Source organism: Zymoseptoria tritici, chromosome 7 (genome assembly GCF_000219625.1).
Source record: "Zymoseptoria tritici IPO323 chromosome 7, whole genome shotgun sequence".
In the NCBI taxonomy this organism is placed as follows: domain Eukaryota; kingdom Fungi; phylum Ascomycota; class Dothideomycetes; order Mycosphaerellales; family Mycosphaerellaceae; genus Zymoseptoria; species Zymoseptoria tritici.
In genome coordinates, this window is record NC_018212.1 from 1,223,812 (window position 1) to 1,240,566 (window position 16,755).

Consider the following 16,755-nt stretch of genomic DNA (forward strand, 5'->3'; position numbering starts at 1 on the left):
AGTACGTTAAGCTCAAAACAGCACTAATATCTTACGACCCATTACCGTCGCCCTACAAAAGTTTGTCAGGCGTTCCAACAGACAATGCGCCTTCGTGCTGCAACGCAACTCTTCAAGAATAGAACACTTTCATCATCAGGTCATTACCTCTAACAACACGCCGGGTATCTTTCGCACCTTATGTACATCGCCAACCGAAACTGAAGAGATCGTAAAGCTGTCTCGATCCAAAGCCAAATTTATCGCACCAAAAAAAAAAGTCAAAGAACAGTCTATCGCTCGCTCGAATCGCCCAAGAAACCAGTGACCTCAATCACAACATTGAAAATCGTGCTCACGGTCCACAGGCCAATCAACGCCCATCCAATCTTGCGGCTGAGCACCCACTTGTTCAGCGGCACGGCGATCAACAGTCCAACCAGCGTGACTAACAATGTTATTCCACTCACGATCAACGTCTTGCTGACTTCGATGTGGTAGCTGTGAAACTTCAGGCCCTTCTTCGGATGTTTCTCATGCCGATGTTCTGCTCCCATGAGCATGATGTAGCTTCCACTCAAGCCGACCCCGAGAAGGATGTTCAACATCGGCCCGCCGAAACATGCTGACAGCGCCATGACTGGGTATCCGAGTTTCGCTACCGTAACGTCCGCGACGAGATCGCCGAGGGAGTTGCCGACGGCGAAAATGGTGAGGCCCATGATGGCGTGGGACATGTTGAGGATGACGGCGAGGGCTTTCAGTGCGCCAACGACTTGTGATGCGATCGCGGAGATCCAGGCGATGGACACGACGAAGCCGGCGAGGGAGAGGATGATGCGGTAGGGGCGAGGTCGGTGGGTGGGTGTCGTGGTGAGGAGGATAGGGACCAAGAGGAGAAGGGACACAAGCAGGCAGATAAGAATGGGCCGGATGAGCCATTGTGGAGGAAGAGGATCCGGAGCTTGGACCCATATGGCGAGAACGATGAAGATGGGAGCAAGGAAGAGCTGGAGAATTGTGAGCCAGCGGTTCCAGAGCTGCGGCTCGGGCTCGGGCATTGCTTGCGGCTCTGCAGAAAGCTGGTGAGGTCGGTAGTGGTGCTCTGCGTTGGTGGCGGCGGTTGCGGAACTGCCGTGGCCGGCTACACCGCCATGGGAGTGTACGTCGTTGACATCCAAGAGATAGTCCGAATGTATGCCGCTGATAGGAGTGGTGCTCAATGTCGGCCCTGCATGAGTGCTCTTCGATCGTTGCGACTCCAGACTCAGGTCTTTGCGAGCAGTTTCGATCGGGTCTTCTTCGGGGTTGTCCTTTTCGTTCTCGACGACCGGCAATGTGACTGTGAGACAGAACACACTCGGCGCTGCAACCACACCTAGACACTTCTCCCACCATGTCTTCTCATGCCAGTGGTAGATTGTCGGGAATAGTGCCGCTATCATGACGCCAGGCGGTGGCATGATTCTGTACGGCCAAATCCTCGTGAGCCATGTCGGTCGACGAGGTACTTCCTGTTCGGCGCTTTGATCTGCTGGTATCGATTCTGGCGATCCGATGGAATCCATCGGAGGTGGGAGATGAATACTTGGAGTCTTTATGCTCATAGGCGATCGTGTGCTTGCAGTCATAGATGGCGAGGGGTAATCTCTGTAAGCTGGGAACGGTGAAGTCGCGCGCGAGGAAGATGGCGACTTGCGTTGATTTGGGATTTGGATCTTCGGGAGTGAACCAGCACGAGGTATAGGTGTAGCCACATCCTTCGGAGAGTCATCGGTACCGGTCCGAGAAAGCGGCTTCGCGACAAAGTAATCGTTGCCTTGTCTGGGCGCTGGTGCCATGCCTGGTGGTGCCAATAGGTCGGACGAGAGAGCACGCGAATGATTGCGTTGTGGATGCACGCTTTGGCGAGGAGAAGCGTGGTCCACAAGTATGTCCGGAGATCCTGCCTTGTTCGGTGTAGACGGGACATCCAAGAGCGACCTCGACCTGGATCGAGATCTTTCACTATCCACGCTGGCTCCATCGATCAAATCGTCCTCAGCCGGTATTGGCGGTAGTCGTTGCAAGTTTGAGCCCACTTGCAGCGTCCTGCCGTCCATTGCAGACACAGCTCTGGCTCTTCCGGTCGGAGCTGATTCTAATGTCACGTCTGCCGGACCGTGCGCAACGATTTGCGGCGAGCGGTCCCCACCGACAAGAACTTCGTAAGGAGGTCTCGACGCCGGATCCGCGTTGGAGGACATGAATTCCTGCTGCTGTGCGGTAGTGAACACGGGATCGTCGGAGTATCGTCTCGAGTCCATTGGAATCGTCTGGATGTTGCGGGACTTTTGCAATGATTTCAGAACAGCCTGAAATTCCAGAGCTCCCACCAATGATGGTCGGACAGCTGTGACGGTATTCTTTCTTGACCGTGTTGGCCGCGTCAGGCGCATATTGCTCGCCAATTCGCTCATCCACCTATCCCTCGCTTCTTCCTCGTCATCAACATTCGCGCTGTCCTCGCGTGGGTCTGCAGGACCGCTTTCGAGAGCAGACCAGTCCTCTCGCGAAGCGCCTCTTGAAAGACTCGGTCTGCGTGAGGTTTGCGTCTCCTCCGGATCGTCTCTGTAGGGTTCCTCGTCGATGCCAAACTCATCGCTCGGATCGATGAAGTGCCCTCGGGCCGCGGCGTCCTTTTCTCGCCTTCTGCGTCTTCTTCCAATCCACCAATGCCACACGACCACAAAGGCAACATAAACGACGTAGTAAATCACCATCGCGGCGCATTCCCAAAAGCGCAACTTGCCATCCCACAAAAACAACATGCTAAACGCCGCAGCAACGATGAAAAACCCCACATCCCGTACAAAACTCTTCTTGGCCACATGGAATGGCCGTATCAATGCCATGGACCCCGCCACCACTGCCGTGATAAATCCTGCTGCTCCGAACAGTTCTCCAACTGCCAGACTACCACTGTTGGTGTTCATTGCTGCGAATGTGGAGAAGACATCGGGACTGCCGTTTCCAAAAGCCAAAAATGTCACTCCTGCCATGCTCTCGCTCATTCCCAGAATTCCAGCTATTGTGCTCAGATCGATGCAGAAGAAATCGCTGGCAGCAATGCCGATGGTGGAGAAGAGCAAGCCCAGCCATGATATGAGCACGATGAAAGCAAGTGGCTTCAAGTGCGGCATTTGGCAGTAGTAGAGATTCAGGTACGCAGTGAATCCAGCCTCATCGTCGGGACAGTGCTTCCGTATGTATGCACACTGCTCGCTCTTCTGGATCTTGTGCACGGCGCGGCACTCATCGTCGGCGTTGAGAAGGGCATTGGGCGGAGGAAGCTCATCGTTCAAGCTGCGAGAGTAGAGGGATCGGGTCGGTTCGTATGCGTTGGAGAAGGATGCCGTGAAGAGCGAGAAGGTCGCGAAGCACGTGCCGAGGAAGAGGAAGATGTAGAATGCCCTCGCGGCGCGATATCTAGGACGGCGAGGCTGTTCGTGCTTCTCCCTCGCTATGCGCGGCGTCATGATCGGTGTAGGGGTTGCGGTAAGATGCAGGTGGATGCAGGTAGCATACTGTCGGCTGGGTCGAATCGTTCTTAAGGCGGTAGCATAGTGGTGAATGGATGGCGGCGAGAGCAGTACGACAGCGGGCGGCGAGCAGCAAACCGGATCGGTGGCGCAGCGAGTCCAGCTTCACTGCGGTAAAAGTCAGTCTTCTAGTAGGTAGTGCTAGTAAGAGTGCGGTGTGGGAGAGTGACGATAGCTCTGTGCTCCGCGTGGTCACTGGTGCCAACTCTCGCTTCCCACGTTTCAAGGACCAAGATCCCGCTCGCCGCTGGATGCTTGCACAGCCACGCGAGCGGATGACGAGTGGCTGTACCTCTTCGGGCACAGCTCCGAGCCCTGAGCCGGAATATCATTAATCCGAGCATCAACAAACAAAACAGTCGCGATGGAAATGCGGACTGGCGACGACCAGGATCATTACGGGCGCGCGTCTGGAAACCACTCCAATTGACCACTACAACTACCCGCACATGCAGGACGTGTAACGCCGCTTGCGATAGCGCCTTGGACTACTGACTCTTTCTCTCCGCATCCCGCTTCTCACTCTCCCTCCTCCTCCACCACCATGCCTCGTGTACGCGCGCCGACCGGAGGAGCCTCAGCATCCCCACTCAAGACGGTCCAGATCCCATTGAACGATGACAGGGAGGAGAAAGCCAAGCGTCTTCAGTCGCGACAAGCCCTGCACTCCAAGCAAATGAGCCAACTCAAGGCCGCGGCGGCGACACCGCAACGCAAGCGGAGATCTCTCGCGATGGGAGACGAGGACCCGGCGACGCCATCTCAGGACGATGAGGACCCATACGGAGTGCGTGGAGACCATGTCACGCCTATGAAGCGTGTGCCGATTCTTGCAAACTTCGAAGAGTGGATGAAAATGGCGACAGACAACAAGATCAACGCGAATAACAGCTGGAACTTCGCGCTCATCGACTACTTCCATGACATGAGCTTGCTGCGGGAAGGTGATAGCGTCAACTTCCAAAAAGCGAGCTGTACCTTGGATGGATGTGTCAAGATCTATACAAGCAGAGTGGATAGTGTCGCAACGGAGACCGGAAAGCTACTGAGCGGTTTGGCGGACAGCGGGAACAAGAAGCGCAAAGGTGGTGATGCGGAGAATGGGGACGGCGAGGAAGGTGATGACGATGAAGAGGGGGAAGATGGGACCAAGAAAAAGGGCAGGAAGAAGGCACAAAGGTCCGCCGAGGCTACGCTCGTCAGCTCATTCGAGCAGCTTAGGTTGAAGAAGATGGAGTTGGAGTTTTCGGTCGATCCTCTGTTCAAGAAAGCATCTGCCGATTTCGATGAAGGCGGCGCAAAGGGCTTGCTTCTCAATCACCTCTCCATCGACAGCACAGGACGCATTGTATTTGACAGCAGCGAGGATGCGCAAGCCGAAGATGTTGACGAGTCACGACGCGACAGCATGGAGCCAGAAGGTGACGAGACAGTGAGGGAGAAGGACGAGGAGCCAGTCTCTCAAGATGGACCTGTGGACATTGGAGCTCTTGGCGCACGATTCTTTCCGGATCTAGACCGACTGGACGACCACGACATTTGTCCGACAATGAAGACATTTGAGCTTGGTGGAGGCGACGGAGCAATGGATCTGCCATTTTTGAAGGCACCAGAGAATTGGCGAGACGAGCGTGCAGAGTCGCAAGCGGGCGATAATCAAGCCGACCAATCTGGAATCAACCTCAACGATGAGACTTCACCATTTGGAATGGACGACGATGATGCTGGCGTTGGTGGCTTCGACCTCGGACCGGAGACTGGGTTCGGTGAGGGAGGTGAGGCTTGGGCAAGAGATGCTGCATTACAACCACAAATGCGTGTGTTCGATGCATTGGCCGGGGCTGAGGGTGGTGATGATGCCGGCGGCGAGGTGGGAGTGTTCGACACAAGCGCCAATGCCTACGGCGTGACACTGCAGCATCGGCCGGATCATGACCAAGAGAACATTTTGAATTACTTTGACAACGCGATGCAGAAGAATTGGGCCGGTCCGGAGCACTGGAAGATTGCACGGATAAAAGAGGCCAACAAGGAGAAACCGAGGACCACACGCAAAGAAAAGGAACCATTTGAAATCAACTTTGATGCTCCAATGTCGCAAGAAATGGCGCAAGCTCTCTACACTTCCGCAACGAACAACAGCAATATCAGCCTGCCGAAGAAAGAGTGGAAGAGCCGGACTCGCAATCTCCTACCGGACGACAAGCACTTCAATTCCAAAGATCTCCTGAAACTCTTCCTCAAGCCGAAAGCGAAGATGGGAGCAAGGAAAGGAACATCCCGTCAGAATGCACATCTCCTACCCAACGGCGACGTCGACGAAGCATACTGGGCATCGCAAAACCCTGCCGGCACAAATCATTCACAGCCTCATCCCATGGACGACGACGCCGTGCAAGGAGACTACGATGCCAATTTCTTCCAGGACGACAACCTTCCCATGCCCGGCGGAGTGGACGCAGATGACGACGACGACTTTGCAGACGCCGTCGAGGCTTTCCCACTCGATGGTGAGGTCGACGCCGCGGCTCCGATCGGAGCGGGCATTGACAGCGTGGGTGCGACAGCGGGTGCTCCGCCAGGCAGCGAGGCCTTCGGTGCGAATCTCGTTGCGCAGAGTCGGAGAATGCGGCCGGAGTATGTGCAATACGCAAGAGTAGCGAAGAAGGTCGATGTGCGGAGGCTGAAGGAAGAGATGTGGCGGGGAATAGGCTGGGGTGAAAGGTAAGCCTCATCCAATTTTTGATGGTCTAGTGGTCATGGTTTCCGCTTGGGAACCATCCAACTAGGATCTCTCGCTCTCGCAAGCGAGGCCGAAACCACGTGCACCCATCCCTACCCACCAAAGTCCTCTACTAACCAGATCCCCTCACTCACAGACCCACCGACCCCGAAACCCCCTCCTCCAACATGGACGCACCACCCGCCAACAAACGCCCCTCCCAAATCCCACCCCTCTCCACCACCGACACGGAAACTCTCCACTTCGTCGACATCATGAATAATCTCCAACACGTCTACCCCCGCGCGCAGATGTCCGACATTAGCACGAGTTATGGGTTTATTTGTTTGCTGCATTTGGCGAATGAGAAGGGGTTGGTGATTGAGAATGTAGAGGGGTGGACAGATTTGACCGTCAGAAAGGATTTTGAGGCAGAGGGTGGGGGTGGGGATTGAGAGGTGATGGAGATTTCGTATGGTGTTTTTGGTCATGGCTGGGTGGTTGGGATGGGATTGCATTGTTGGATGTCTGCAGTGTTCGAGAGCGAGCACTTTCATTGAGGTTTATTATGATCTCAAGCTCGATTCATATTCTTCCCATGTGCGAGATGTCTATCATGTCATTGAACGATGTGGAAACCACGAACTTCTATCGATGTTGTACAAGATATCTATATCTACGTTCATCTGATGAAGCAGCACGCTTTGTCTCACTGGGAAGATGACACAGCACTGCCTCGATCGCGAAAAGAAAACTCCTCCACTGCAATCAGATCTCGCCAGCAAGAAGAAAATGATAATAATACACAGTCTATCAGAAGCAGAAATTGCAAACAAGTCGCGCCATGAGGGGTATTGGGCAGAAGCAGAAGGCTACGTCGCAGACGCAACATCAAACCAGTGAGTCCGGCTCCCGATGAACTTTTCAAATGGAAGATGAGAAGTAATTCAAGCAGCAGCAAGCTCGCAGAGCTCGCTCGGGGTATCGGGCAAAAGCAAAGCGTCCCAGACGCAAGATAAAAATTGGTGAGTCTGGCTCCCGATGAGTGGTTTGAAAGGGGTACGTCAGGAATCGAGATGGAAAAGAGCTCGCGCGAGAGTATCGGGCGTAGCAGAAAGTGGTTCAGTGATATGCCGTGGCGGTGGAAGATTGGGACGGGACTGAGAGGAGGCCTTCGAGCATGGTGGGCGGAAGAGGGTCGCAGAGGAGTCGGGTGGTCGGAAATCAGGGGAGCTGGAGGATGTCGCCCCATCCAACAGGGCAGGCATGACTCCACCTCACAATGTTCAAGATTGGATCCTCCACTCCCCGTTCTGTCGACCGTATACTCCGCCGCTCCTTCTTCCCTTTCGCATAGCCGGACATGCTATGCCCAGATAGCAGTCATCCTGTCGACAATGTAGACAGCGTAGCTGCGCGACGGTTCCGGTCGATGTCCTGGGGGTGAAAACTGACGGCTGGCCGAAAGCATCCTGCTCGGACAAATCGTTGATTTCTTTGACGCCGTTGCGAAGGGATGCCGATGGCAGACTTTGGATGTACGCTTTAGCTTTACTGGTAAATGATCCCTGAGGGCTGCTGGAAGCCAACGATGATGGCGGCGCTGGAGCCGGGACGAAGTAAGTGCTAGGAGCCGGAGTTGGTGCGCCTTGAATAAGGTAAATTGGTTCTGGGGTATTGAATGGAGACGCATATTGTGGGACTTGTGCGGTGGCTTCGTCGTCGTTGTAGTACTTCTGAAAGTCGAAGATGCCGCCTGTACTGCCATTGGAGGAATGTTGGGAAGGCGACTTCTTCGGATTCTCCTTGGTTCGCATGGGTGGGCTTGTCACCGCATGATGGTTGACCGCTCGTGCGATCTCTTCAGGTAGGACTCGACTGCCTTCAGAGATGGGTCTCTTCGTCTTCCTCTTCGTGGGCTCGGGCTCCAGGAGTCGTGCGTCGTACTGTTCACGGTGGCAAAAGTCATCTTCCTCGTCGACACTGTCAGCGTACAAGATAAAATTGTCACCAAGCTCGTGTGGAGAAGATCTGAGCTCTCTCGTCCAGGATTCAAGAACCGGAGATGGGTTGCAGAGCTCGGCCTGCTTCATTTCTGGTATGATCCTTTCGCATCCGTCGCAGCTGTCCAGGTTCCATAGCAGAGGGTTGTCTTGATCTGGCAGCACGTTCCTGTTGAACGATCCAGCGGCGATGTCCCCGATGGAGTCATGGCCAATAGGCGATTGTACCCATGTATTTTGAAAGTGACCTTCGGGATACATAAACTTTGCGTCTTCATGATAGCTGGCGTTATATGGACTGGCTGCTGCTGCAAACCGCGAGTTCAGGTCTTGGTTCTGTACTGGTTTCCTCGAGAGCGAGGCCCCGTGTTGCACCATAGCTGTGGAGGCTTGCATTGATGGAAACATGTCGGACTCGACTTGTTTTGGCAAGTCTGATGACAGTATGTCTTCCACGATCCGCGACAGGTCGGTGAACCCAAGTCGACTGAGGGCAGTACCTTCGTCGGGCACCAAACCCCATTCCAGCTTCGCTGCAAAGTGTTCCGCAACTTCTTCCGGAAGCGACAGAATCATCTCCTTCCACCTTGCGGCCGGCCAAGTGCGAGCTGCACAATACGCTCTAAGCTCAGCGTAGATGTATGTATGCCCATGAACATCGTCACGCCCCTCTTGTAGCAGCGTGCGCAGGCGTGCGCGATGGGAGTGATCTCCATGGCTATTGAATTCGTTGAGTCGACACGGGCTTCCATATGCGAAGTGTTCGAGGAAGTCTTCTACATCAGTGTAGATGATACCATCATCCGAGCAAGTGAACCGTGGCTTGGTGGGAAGATGTATCTGGCGGCAGCCTGACTTCGGATGGCCGGCTTTTCTTTGATGATCTTTGATCTGGCTTTCGCTCCTGGCGAGATGATGGCACAGGAGGCATTCCCATGCAGGTGCCCCGTCGCCCAAGCTCTTGCAACGATTGTTGAAGTGCTTCTTCCGGTCACTGCTTTTTGAAAAGGTCTCTGGGCAGTAAGGACAAGCGAAAGGGTTGTGGGCCTTCTTCTCAGCAGTCTTCGACTCTTTCGTGGGTTTGACATCACTCGAGGTGTAGCGAGTGTTGTCACGGTAGTGAGCGGGATGAAAGCCGGTGGTGTTTAACGGTGACTTGGATGGACAGGATGATAGCGTGTCGTGCTCGTGGATGTAATAAGCTCCAGCAGGTCCTTCGTCCGCAACGAAGTCGAAAAGTGGTACCGGAGGCAACGACTTCTGATAGTGACGACTGATCAACGTTGGTTGGGTACGTGTGGAAGCGATCGACAGTTGGGAGTAGATCGTGTTCGGTGTTTGCGATCGAGAAAGGCCAACGACGGAGGAGCCCTGCGAGCTCCACAGTGTGTTCAAGGTCGACCCTGAATTTTTGGCTGATATGGTCGGGTCAGCATCGACCAGGTCGTCGTCTTGATAAGGCATCGCAAGACCAGTCAGATGATTCATCTTCGCCGAAGAGGGCGGAACAGCTCGGTGCAGCGAATGCGCGGCTTCGAGGCTGACATTCCCGGAAACGGCAGCAAAGGCGAGCAATTGGATCGCAGAGAACGAAGATAAAGACAGATGATCGCCTTGGCCGCTGGAGTGTATGAAAGTTGGGGGCTTCGAACGGAGCGATTCGCTGCGAGGAGACGAGTTGAAAGGAAAGAAAGAAAGAAGGGGAAAATCCACATCATCTTCAATGTCAAACCACATGCAGTCAGCACGCAGTCGACATGCAGTCACAATGAGGTTGCCTTGCTGACGTGTCCGATAGTTTGATGGTCATTGTATACAACGTGCCTGCGGCGACGTCACTAGAGGCCGCCTTTGCAGGTAAACGAACATGTACCTGAATTTCTTGGAAGATGTGGAGCTTACAATACGTCGATGCGCTTAGCTGCATGACACCTTCGAACAGAGTCCTCAACGGGCGGGCCCGCACTGTTCGCCTCGCGGTGCTTGTAATAAATTTTACGACCGGCCTCAACGTGTAGGAGGATGTCGCTGGTAGTTCATCGGAAATGAAACCCCAGCGCAGCAGGCCTTCATGTTTCAGACGATAAACTGACGTCCAGCCTTATGTATAAATCGTAAGCTGTTGGATATTCGAACCCGTCTAGATGGTGTCCTTCTGCGCGCGTGTGATACATTGCAGCGACGGCGTTGCTCCGAGCATCTCGTACTGCATCTCGTTCATTGTGCGATTTTCTGTGACCCGCTCGGCCACGAGGCGAGACAGGCTTCTTGGAGCACAGTAAGGCTCGCACTGGAGAACTCCGGCACGATCGAGAGGCATGTCTTGTGCACATCGCTGTTGGGGCCTTCCAGCTGATCCGTCTCCAGAGAGTTGTTTGAATGACATGCGTCCAGCACATTTGGGATCCTAGCCGAGTCGAGAGCAGGTATACCCAAATGATCATCAGTGATCGGGCTTTCCGCTGGTCCTGGTGACGATACGGGCATAGTGAATGTGTAGCAGCAAGTGGAATGAATATCCTTTCCGACTCCCAAGAGTCTAATGTCCTGTCGATGTTGCCGCCTTCTGTTTCGCTCTGTGCTCTCGTCGCGGCTCACCATCCTTCGACCAATCAATGTAGTCCGTTTCGCCTGCCAGCAGCTTCGGGAAGTTGACCATCGTGGCCCATCGGATGTTGGGAGTGAAGCCTTCGTTGTCATAGCTTTCATCGCCGTTCTCGCCGGCGTTATTGAGCCCCGCGTCGATTGCCACTTTCCTATGGCTTTCGAATAGCGGAGGTTGTACGCTCAGACAAGTGTGACGCTTTCGTCTCTTGAAGCCATCGCACATGTGCTGGAACATCAGGTCCGTGGAGGACGTCAGTCGCACCACGGCGAGCTCGTGCAGGAAGCGCCTGGCACCTTGCTGCGACAGCCCATACGCGAAATTACAGACATTCCTCCGCCCGTGGGAGTAGACGCGAGTGTGGTTTCCATACTCATTCTTCAGAGCGTCTCCTCCAAATTCGAATCGTAGATGTTGAGTTTCGGGCACAGTTTGATCGTCCTTGAATACAACCCGGTCGAGTGGCACTGTGGGGTTGGAATCGTCGTCGGTAGGCTGTGGAAGGTGACTGCCACAATGCCCGAGCCACAGCAGATCCCAGCGGTCGATATCTCCATATGGAGAGGTTTGCGATCTTGTTCGAGGTATTTCGCTGATATCACGCTCTTCTTGCCCGGCTTGACCGGGCTGGATCAACAACTGCGAAGCTCTTCCAAAGTCCTGCATCTGCGACTTGATCCGGAGGTCCCAGTCAACGTCGTCTTCCAGAACAAGTGCCGTCGTAAGGTTTTGTTCCACGATCCTGGGTTTGTGTTACTCAGCCGCCCTTGCATGAGGATTTTGACCTCAGGACTTACAGTCTCAACGCATTCATATGCGCTCTCCAGCTACCGTATGACTTGTCGCTCAACTTGAACTTTTCGTCGTGGGGAGGAAGGGCGCCCTTGTTGACCTCAGTAACACCATCAACGTATTCGATGTCGAGGCCAGTAAAGGCAGATGCCAAGGACATGGCATCTCGGTGATCGGTTCGTGACGGGAGACTGATCACGAAGATCTTCTGAAACTGCACGACGGTCAGCATTTGGACGAAGACATCTGGCTGCCACAGCCACGAACCCCGAGAGTCGAATTCGATGCATCTTGGAGGAGGCGGTCATGATCGTAGCCACGACTCCTGCCAGTTGCGATGTCCAGCGGATTGTAGGAGGGAGAACGAGAGCTCAAGAAGACGAGAAGGATGATGATGAGCCCGCCCGCTCCGAGCGTGAGGCCGCGCGTCGATGGGCTGAACATGTTGGACTTCTGGGACAGTGAGAGAGCCATGCTATCCGCAAAGCATGGCTCGATGATGGGAGAAAGGAGAAGGACATATTTTGTCGATCGGCGCTCGAGCAGTGACAAACAAAGTGTGGATTGGTGAGACTGACGCGGCGGAAGGAAGTGCATGAGGCGGTTCGATTGGATGAGGTCGTCTGCCGGCGCTAATTCATGCTCCACAGATAAGGTTCACTGGTTCGGTTGCTTCGGCTGATGCTTGAAGCGGCACAGCGCTTGCCCTTTACGACCACGATTGGCGTTGACGTGAGCATTGCCAAGATGATACAGTAACGTGCAACGGAGAATATTCGCGGTACAAGTGCGACTCGAAGATGTTGCAGTCACCGTCCAGGGCTACACAAAGACGATTACATTAAGAGGCGGAGATTGCCTTGTCCACGATTCAAACCTGGAAAGATTGCTGTGATGTGCTGAATCGTGGCAATGAGGGGGGCCCCTTGTTGATACTTTGACTAAGGTAGGTTGAATTCTTCGTTCCTCGTACACCGGCTTGTAAGCCCATATGCGCCCGCTATGCAGACACAACCCAATCTCATGTAGTACAAGAGTCTTCATTCCTGGTGCAATGCTCCAAGCCAGCAAATGCCTGCATGCGCCCGCTACGCAGTTTCCAACAGACACCATCGTTCTATCTTATGCAGTACAAGAGCCGCCTGACAATGCTTTGGCCCCAGACCTTACGAGCCACCAGAAGTCGTTGCTGCCGGGGCACTGGCAGATCCCTCCGAAGTGACTGTGACGCTCACGCTATCCTGCGCACTCTCAATGCCACCTGAAATCATAGCCCAGGCACCGACATCCCTTGAAGTAATCGCCGCCGATGACGTCGGAGTTGGAGCATCCACAATCTGAGTGGACGTCAGGACCTTCATGCTCGGCTGGATGATGTTTCCAGAAGGATCTGCGGTCAGGAGCTTCACGCTCGTGACGGTCGAGCGAGTTGGCGTGATTGTCACCAACGCGATTGGGGAGGAAGTGCTGGAGACGTTGCTCAGACCTGCGAGAGCACTGAGGATGCCAGAGGCTACGAGCTTAGCATCTGTGGTTGTGGACGTTGTGGACGCTGCAGAGGTGCTCGAGGTCGGAGTGACCGTGATGCTGCCCGCATTGGCACTGGGCATGATGATGTTGAAAGTTGGGCTGCTGCTGTCGCAAGCGCAGTCCGCAATCGTCGTGTTGCTTTGCGACCAGGAGAACATGCCGCTCGGTGCGTTGTAGTACATGCCGAAGATGGTGTATGCAAAGAGGAGGGTGCTCTCGAAGAAGAGGACGAGGACGAAGACGATGAAGATGGGCATCGAGAGGTGGACTCCTCGTCTTGGCTCGCGAGGAGGAAGGTAGTACTCGTGGTAGAATTGCGGAGGTGGAGGAGGCGGAGGTGGCGGCGGTGGTGGCGGCGGTGGTGCAGGTTTCGGCGCGACGCCCATGAGGGTTGAGAATCGTGGTGGTGGTTGATCCTTCTTATCGTTGAAGTCCTCTGCCTCGGTCTCGTGGAAGTGGCCTTTTTTCATGTCTGCTCCTTTGCCGTCGTCGAACGATGGCGCGCGACCGTGCTGATCGTCATCCTGCATGTTCTCGTTCACACTCATTTCGAATTCTTCTTGAAACGCCATGTTGAGATTTGGGAGACGAAAGTGCTCGAGGTGCGAAAGGCAGACTTTTATGTTCGTCGACGTCGTGAATGTCGTAAGTGTCGTGAGTCGTGAATGTGCGATTTGCCAGAAATCGCTGAGTAACGTCGTGGTGAATGTCGCTGGAAATGAATTCAACGAGCACTAAGAAGGAAATGAAGCGGCCAGCGCGGTGGATGAGCAATCGTTTAAAAGTGTTGTACAACAAAGATTGTGCAACAGAAAGAGAGAAAGAATGAAAACCCCATCGAACAACAGTATTGTGTCGTAGAAACAAAGAAACAACCAGAACAACGCCTTTCGTGCGGAGAGAGCACAAGCTGAAAGAACGAAGGAAAGATCGCGCATACTCACTCACGCCGCCAGAACGCCTGCAAGTATATCGATGTGTAGTGTAGCCATACGGCCGCCGTGTTTCACATGTTTTCTCGCTTGTCGCTTGCGGTACCACGGCCAGTGGTCGGAAATGTAGACCACCTACGCCGCATCGCAAAGTCGCTCGATTTCGATGCATCAGAAATGCACGTACGATTGCAATGCTTCGCTGTCGATGACAGGGCGAGTGTTGTCGAGGTGAGGTTTGTCGTCCTGGTTTCACTTTGGGCAAAAGGCTCTGAGATGAGTGAGCTGATTGGCGCTGCTATTTTTAGCACCAACTTCGAAACACGTGCAGCGCTTTACCTCGCGTCTGTTCTTCCGCCGTAACACGAGCAGCGACTGTGCCGTGGTGTAAAATGGAGACTGCCATGTTCCAGGCCAGCGGGGCTCGCAGGAAGTCCATCGGATTGCTCACGGCGGCTCTCCGGCGTGTGCAACAGCTCTGCAACTGGCCGACCACAACGGTAAGGACCAGCTCGACCAGAGTGCTTTCTTCATTGCGCATTCGTGATTTGAGCTGAAAAGAACTCAATGCCATGAGCACCAGGGGCTTGTAACATCGTCTCCGAGCCTTGTCCTCATTTTCGAGCCGTTCTGTGATAAGTATATCCATCAATAGACTGTCGTGAAGTCATAATCATGCATCCTCCATCCGAAAGAATGGTATCAAATCCTGGCACTCGTTGTCGTCATCAAGCTTCCATCGTCAATACGGCCGATATAGCCAACAACGCGCCTGACAAGATCCTGCACGACATCTTCCGCGCTGGAATTGCAGTTGTGACTTGCGCCGGGGATAACGCCCCCGTTGACTTCATCAACGCTACTGCCAGCTTCTTTGACCACGCTGGACCACGTCTCGAACAGCTTCTGCTTGTCCACAGAGCTCGGCATACTCTCGTCACTGCCGCTGAGCAGAACAAGAAGAGGTGAAGTCGGTGGCAGCTTGCCGAAAGTAGTATTCAGTCGTGCCGTGGGAAGGTCGCTTGAAAAGTAATCATCCGCACCATTGTGATCAGGTGCCGGAGAGGAAACATCAAGCCATCTTTGCGCCGTGATCGCGATTCGACCAAATACAGGCTTCGTGAGACGATTCGGCATGGAGTCCCGTGACTGCTTTTCTCTGCACATTTTCAACGCGAGCTGGTCCGCTTCTTGCTTGAATGCGGCCGGAAGCTCGTTATCCAACGCCTCTCTGTCCGACACTGGCGCTTGCAAAATGATGCCATCGACAGCAGGTCGCTTGTCAGCGCCCTTGCCCACGAGGTATTCCATGCAGTCCTGACAGCCGGTCGAGTGTCCCATGATCACAATCTTGCCGCCTGGTCTCCTTTCCTTCAGGTATGTTATGATTTTTGACATGTCTTTCGCATCTCTTTCTATGCTTCCGACTCCCCACCCCAGTCCAGCTGAGCCGAGCGATGCTGTGACGAGCGTCCATGTTGGACCGAGGGCTTGTGCGATGGAGAAAGGGTACAGAGTGGCGTGCAAGGTGTCGTACATACCGCCGACCCATAGAACGGTGTCGATGTTCAAGGATCGCACCAGCGGCTTGGATGGTTCGAAAGCGCATAGATTTGGTGGGACGAAGTGAAGTGTGCCGGGCGTCGAGGTCGCCGATGGAGCGCCTTCTGACTCCATTGCAGGTCGTGTGGTACTGGTGTCGAAAGGTATTCCACTACGAAGATGCACAGTGAAGATGAGTGCCTGTGTGCTCGAAGTTTGGGGCTTTGGAGGTCGTCGAGCCGTCGGACCTGCCTCCGAGCCCGCGGTTTTACGCTCCGTCGCTCCCAGTGGTTCTCACGAGAAACCAAAATCCTCAATACGCGGGCCACAATGGCGACTGACAACGAAACCGCAACTCCTATGAACATCAAACCTGTTGGCTGGACACATCCCGATGCTACTGCTCTACGAGAGGCTAGCAAGAGATCGACGGCTTGCGTCCAATTGGCCCCGGTGTAGCCGCATCCGCTGCCAATGTTCCGATCTTCCTAATCGCATACGAAGGAGACGAGCCCGTCGGTTGCGGAGGTCTACGACCGCTCTGTGATCAAGGTTTACCAGGACAGGCAGAGATCAAAAGGATGTACGTTGTGCCTTCTCGGCGAAGGTCCGGTGGTAGGCCACTCCATACTGCAAGCTCTCGAACAATCTGCCAAGGACAACGGGTGGATGACTCTCAAGGTCGAGACTAGTAGGGCGATGACACAGGCACGGAGGTTCTATGAGAAGCACTCGTACGTACCGTGTGCTATCTTCGGACGTTATGAGGGCTCCGATCACAGTGTCTGTTACGAGAAGCATCTGGCTTGATGCACATCAACGGCAGAGTGAGTTGAACGCGTCGTTGTCGACAGTTACGCTGACCGTAGCGTAACACTATCGGGGATTCACGATGAGCTCTGCTCCGCCGAGACGATCACAATCTCAAATTGTATAATCGAGGGACCGTCCCTATAACCTTTTGTCCACTGCCCAGATCTTCAACATCAGCGGCCCGTTTCAGCTGCTTGTGTTTCCCTTCCATTGGCCGTTCTCGGCCCACGACCGCATTTCACTCGTGATTCCCACA

General features: G+C 54.2%; 6 protein-coding genes across 6 annotated transcripts; 1 reads left to right on the forward strand and 5 right to left on the reverse strand.

Annotated features, from left to right (window-relative positions):
* Positions 1-281: 281 nt before the first annotated feature.
* On the reverse strand, positions 282-3,239 carry MYCGRDRAFT_20472 (uncharacterized protein; the record flags this gene model as incomplete). Its single annotated transcript, XM_003851082.1, has 1 exon — positions 282-3,239. A coding segment is annotated over one exon (2,958 nt), but the record flags the coding sequence as incomplete, so codon positions are not given.
* Positions 3,240-4,013: 774 nt separating this feature from the next.
* Positions 4,014-6,737, forward strand: CPH2401 (chromosome condensation complex Condensin, subunit H; the record flags this gene model as incomplete). Its single annotated transcript, XM_003850674.1, has 2 exons — positions 4,014-6,277; positions 6,424-6,737. The coding sequence occupies 2 exons, from the start codon at positions 4,105-4,107 to the stop codon at positions 6,735-6,737; spliced, it is 2,487 nt and encodes an 828-aa protein (XP_003850722.1).
* Positions 6,738-10,136: 3,399 nt separating this feature from the next.
* Positions 10,137-10,774, reverse strand: MYCGRDRAFT_105227 (uncharacterized protein; the record flags this gene model as incomplete). Its single annotated transcript, XM_003851081.1, has 1 exon — positions 10,137-10,774. The coding sequence occupies one exon, from the start codon at positions 10,727-10,729 to the stop codon at positions 10,355-10,357; it is 375 nt and encodes a 124-aa protein (XP_003851129.1).
* A 50-nt stretch (positions 10,775-10,824) lies between these two features.
* On the reverse strand, positions 10,825-12,215 carry MYCGRDRAFT_74064 (uncharacterized protein; the record flags this gene model as incomplete). Its single annotated transcript, XM_003851080.1, has 3 exons — positions 10,825-11,632; positions 11,688-11,896; positions 11,950-12,215. The coding sequence occupies 3 exons, from the start codon at positions 12,154-12,156 to the stop codon at positions 10,825-10,827; spliced, it is 1,224 nt and encodes a 407-aa protein (XP_003851128.1).
* Positions 12,216-12,848: 633 nt separating this feature from the next.
* On the reverse strand, positions 12,849-13,784 carry MYCGRDRAFT_110207 (uncharacterized protein; the record flags this gene model as incomplete). Its single annotated transcript, XM_003851079.1, has 2 exons — positions 12,849-12,943; positions 13,169-13,784. The coding sequence occupies 2 exons, from the start codon at positions 13,782-13,784 to the stop codon at positions 12,849-12,851; spliced, it is 711 nt and encodes a 236-aa protein (XP_003851127.1).
* Positions 13,785-14,846: 1,062 nt separating this feature from the next.
* Positions 14,847-15,455, reverse strand: MYCGRDRAFT_45524 (uncharacterized protein; the record flags this gene model as incomplete). The annotated part of the gene is made up of 1 exon (XM_003851078.1): positions 14,847-15,455. One exon carries the CDS (start codon positions 15,453-15,455, stop codon positions 14,847-14,849), a length of 609 nt encoding a protein of 202 aa, XP_003851126.1.
* Between the last annotated feature and the right edge of the window lie 1,300 nt (positions 15,456-16,755).